This window comes from Nematolebias whitei, unplaced genomic scaffold, assembly GCF_014905685.2.
Source record: "Nematolebias whitei isolate Nwh7 unplaced genomic scaffold, NemWhi1 Nwh_scaf_3364, whole genome shotgun sequence".
NCBI classification, from domain to species: domain Eukaryota; kingdom Metazoa; phylum Chordata; class Actinopteri; order Cyprinodontiformes; family Rivulidae; genus Nematolebias; species Nematolebias whitei.
This window is the reverse complement of record NW_023621909.1, coordinates 1-3589: the sequence shown is the minus strand read 5'-3', so window position 1 is coordinate 3589 and position 3589 is coordinate 1. Positions and strand designations below refer to the sequence as shown.

Sequence of the window (3589 nt, the reverse complement as noted above, 5' to 3'; positions counted from 1 at the left end):
GATGGATGGATGTTCTAACTTTCTTTTAGTTAAGTTTCACCACAGTGGTAACATCATCAGTGAGATGCAGCACAAACTTAAAGAGATGAATGATCAGAGACGAAGGATGCAGAGAAGGAAAGTCAGGAAAATACAGAAAGTTGGAGAGAACCACAACGACTCTGTGACGATTATGAGACAAAAATAGTTGAATAATTTTTTAAATGATAAACAAAAAACTCATAACAGGAAGTTGAGACATTTGGGAGACTCCATCATGAATGCTGTTTGCCAACTGATCTCAGCTCAGTGAGATATTTCCTTTAAATAGTGTAATAATCATGATAGTCAACTTTAAAACTGTTTGACTTTATTCAGTATCACAGGTTCTCTACGATGTTTTTCATTAGACATTCAACCTGTTTAAAGGAAACAAAGAGTAAAAGAGCACCTCCAAGCAGCTTCATGTTCCTCTGACAACAGCTGCCAATATGATTCAAAAGTAGAAGGTTCATGAGACTATAGTCAACCTCTCAGGTTGTGAACTTAAGAGGAACTGCAAACCCAGTTTGACCAGACAGATCGTGTTGATGGTAGAAAAAGAACCAAGGAAACCATCCAAACCATTCAAGATGAACTCCAAGGTAAAGCTGCGTCACTTTCTGATCACAGCGTCCGTCACATTTTAATTCTTCATGGTTCCATAGAAGAATACCCAGGAGGACTCCATTATTGTGAGAAAGACAAAAAGTCAGACAGGAGTTCATTAAAGTTCATGTTGTCAAGCTCAAAGTTTCTGGAAAATATTTCTTGAACTGATGAGACTAAACAGGAGCTTTCTGGCTCGAGTCCCATCAGTTGTGTTTTTCTGATTATTGTGGAAGGATAACAACAAATTTACCTTCGTCTTTAATAAGAACATGTCCAATGTTGACACATGTTTGAATGATACAAACTGAAGAATTAAAGTTTGTGTTTGATAGGACTGAGGAGCTAACGGCTAGTTTAAACAGCTAAAACTGAAGTGAATTGTTGCATCTTCAAACAGCTCGAATGTCAAAACTTTTATTACAACTCTATAAAACAATATTTGATAAACATCCACATGTTGTTTGTTCACTCTGTAGTAATTGACAAAAATATCTCTGGTTATTTATTAGCATAAATATCACATGAAGCATCAAAGAGTCATGTTTTATAAAGTCAAAGTTCTGATTCAGAAGTGGATCCATTTGTCATCACATTACAAAGTTTATTTAAATGTTACTTATTTAGAAATATTTTAATATTTTAGTACTTACTTGGCTTTTTTGGAAACTTTGACCACTGGCAGCAGCCTCTGAATAGACTTCCAGTCATTAGAATATTTCTTTGGGTTGAAATCATCCAGAATTTTTCCTGATGTCAGTAAGATGAAGACCAGAGCTGACCAGTGAGCAGGAGACAGTTCATCTGTGGAGAGACTTCCTGAACTCAGAGACTGTTGGATCTCCTCCACTAGAGAACCATCATTCAGTTCATTCAGACAGTGGAACAGATTGATGCTTTTCTCTGCAGACAGATTCTCACTGATCTGATTCTTGATGTACTGGACTGTTTCCTGATTGGTCTGTGAGCTACTTCCTGTCTGTGTCAGCAGGCCTCGTAGGAGAGTCTGATTGGTCTGCAGTGAAAGACCCAGGAGGAACCGGAGGAACAAGTCCAGGTGTCCATTTGGACTCTGTAAGGCCTGGTACACAGCACTCTGATGGAGATAATTTAGATCATTTTTTCCAGGATTCTTGGATAATTCATCTCCTCCCATCAAATTGAGTCCAGAGTTGATGAAGGTCAGATGGACGTGAAGAGCAGCCAGAAACTCCTGAACACTCAGATGGACGAAGCAGAACACCTTGTCCTGGTACAGGCCTCTCTCCTCTTTAAAGATCTGTGTGAACACTCCTGAGTACACTGAGGCTGCTCTGATATCGATGCCACACTCTGTCAGGTCTGATTCATAGAAGATCAGGTTTCCTTTCTGCAGCTGCTCAAAAGCCACTTTTCCCAGAGACTCAATCATCTTCCTGCTCTCTGGACTCCAGAGTGGATCTGTCTCAGCTCCTCCATCATACTTGACCTTCTTGACTTTGGTGTGAACCAGCAGGAAGTGGATGTACATCTCAGTCAGGGTGTTGGGCAGCTCTCCTCCCTCTCTGCTTTTCAACACGTCCTCCAGAACTGTAGCAGTGATCCAGCAGAAGACTGGGATGTGGCACATGATGTGGAGGCTTCGTGATGTCTTGATGTGGGAGATGATCCTGCTGGCCTGCTCCTCATCTCTGAACCTCTTCCTGAAGTACTCCTCCTTCTGTGGGTCAGTGAAGCCTCTGACCTCTGTCACCATGCCAACACACTCAGCAGGGATCTGATTGGCTGCTGCAGGTCGTGTGGTTATCCAGAGGCGAGCAGAGGGAAGCAGTTTCCCCCTGATGAGGTTTGTCAGCAGCACATCCACTGAGGTGGACTCTGTAACATCAGTCAGGATCTGATTGTTGTGGAAGTCCAGAGGAAGTCGACACTCATCCAGACCATCAAAGATGAACACAAGCTGGAAGTCTTCAAAGCTGCACATTTCTTTGGTTTCAGTAAAGAAGTGATGAACAAGTTCCACCAAGCTGAACTTCTTCTCTTTCAGCACGTTCAGCTCTCTGAAAGTGAATGGAAACATGAAGTGGATGTCCTGGTTGGCTTTGTCTTCAGCCCAGTCCAGAGTGAACTTCTGTGTTAAGACTGTTTTCCCAATGCCAGCCACTCCCTTTGTCATCACTGTTCTGACTGGTTCATGTCTTCCAGGTGGGAGTTTAAAGATGTCTTCTTGTCTGATGGTTGTTTCTGGTGTGTGTGGTTTCCTGGATGCTGTTTCAATCTGTCTGACCTCATGTTCATCATTGACCTCTCCAGTCCCTCCCTCTGTGATGTAGAGCTCTGTGTAGATCTCATTCAGAAGGGTTGGGTTTCCTGCTTTAGCAATCCCCTCAAACACACACTGGAACCTCTTCTTCACACAACTTTTAAGGTTACGTTGACAAAGGGCTGTTGAAGTTTTGAACAAGGAAATAAAGTTATTATTATTGAGATATAATCTTTTAGGCAATTAGTACTTCAATAGCTCTTTTTAACATCCTGATTTTTAACAATTTGGTTTAATTATCCATCAAGTTAAATGTTTACAAAAATCCTCTTACTGCTCTGCAGACGGTCAACCAGCTCCTCCTGCTTCATCCTCCTCAGGAAGTAAACTGTGATCTTCATCAATGCCTCTCTGCTCCTCCTCTGCTCTTCATCATCACCCTCCAACACCTCCTCATCCTCCCTCTGACTCTCTAAGCATTCTGGGTAATCTGGGCTCAGAACCTTCTGGATCTTCTTCAGCTCGTTCTTCACAAAAGTGACCATGTTGTCCTCCAGCAGCTGGAACAGAAAAATATCTGAATGACACATCAGACTGAAATCATGGAGCCAAACATCAGATCCATGTTGGACAGACTGACAGTCCACTGGTCTACATGTAGGACAGACTGACAGTACACTGGTCTGCGTGTTGGACAGACTGACAGTCCACTGGTCTACA

The 3589-nt window shown here is 42.2% G+C and overlaps 1 protein-coding gene across 1 annotated transcript; it reads right to left on the bottom strand.

The window, feature by feature from the left end:
* Positions 1 to 1246: 1246 nt before the first annotated feature.
* Positions 1247 to 3510, bottom strand: LOC119429590 (NLR family CARD domain-containing protein 3-like). Its single transcript, XM_037697191.1, is given in 2 exon segments — positions 1247 to 3051; positions 3204 to 3510. Coding segments are annotated over 2 exon segments (2061 nt in total). The 5' UTR covers positions 3460 to 3510.
* Positions 3511 to 3589: the final 79 nt, after the last annotated feature.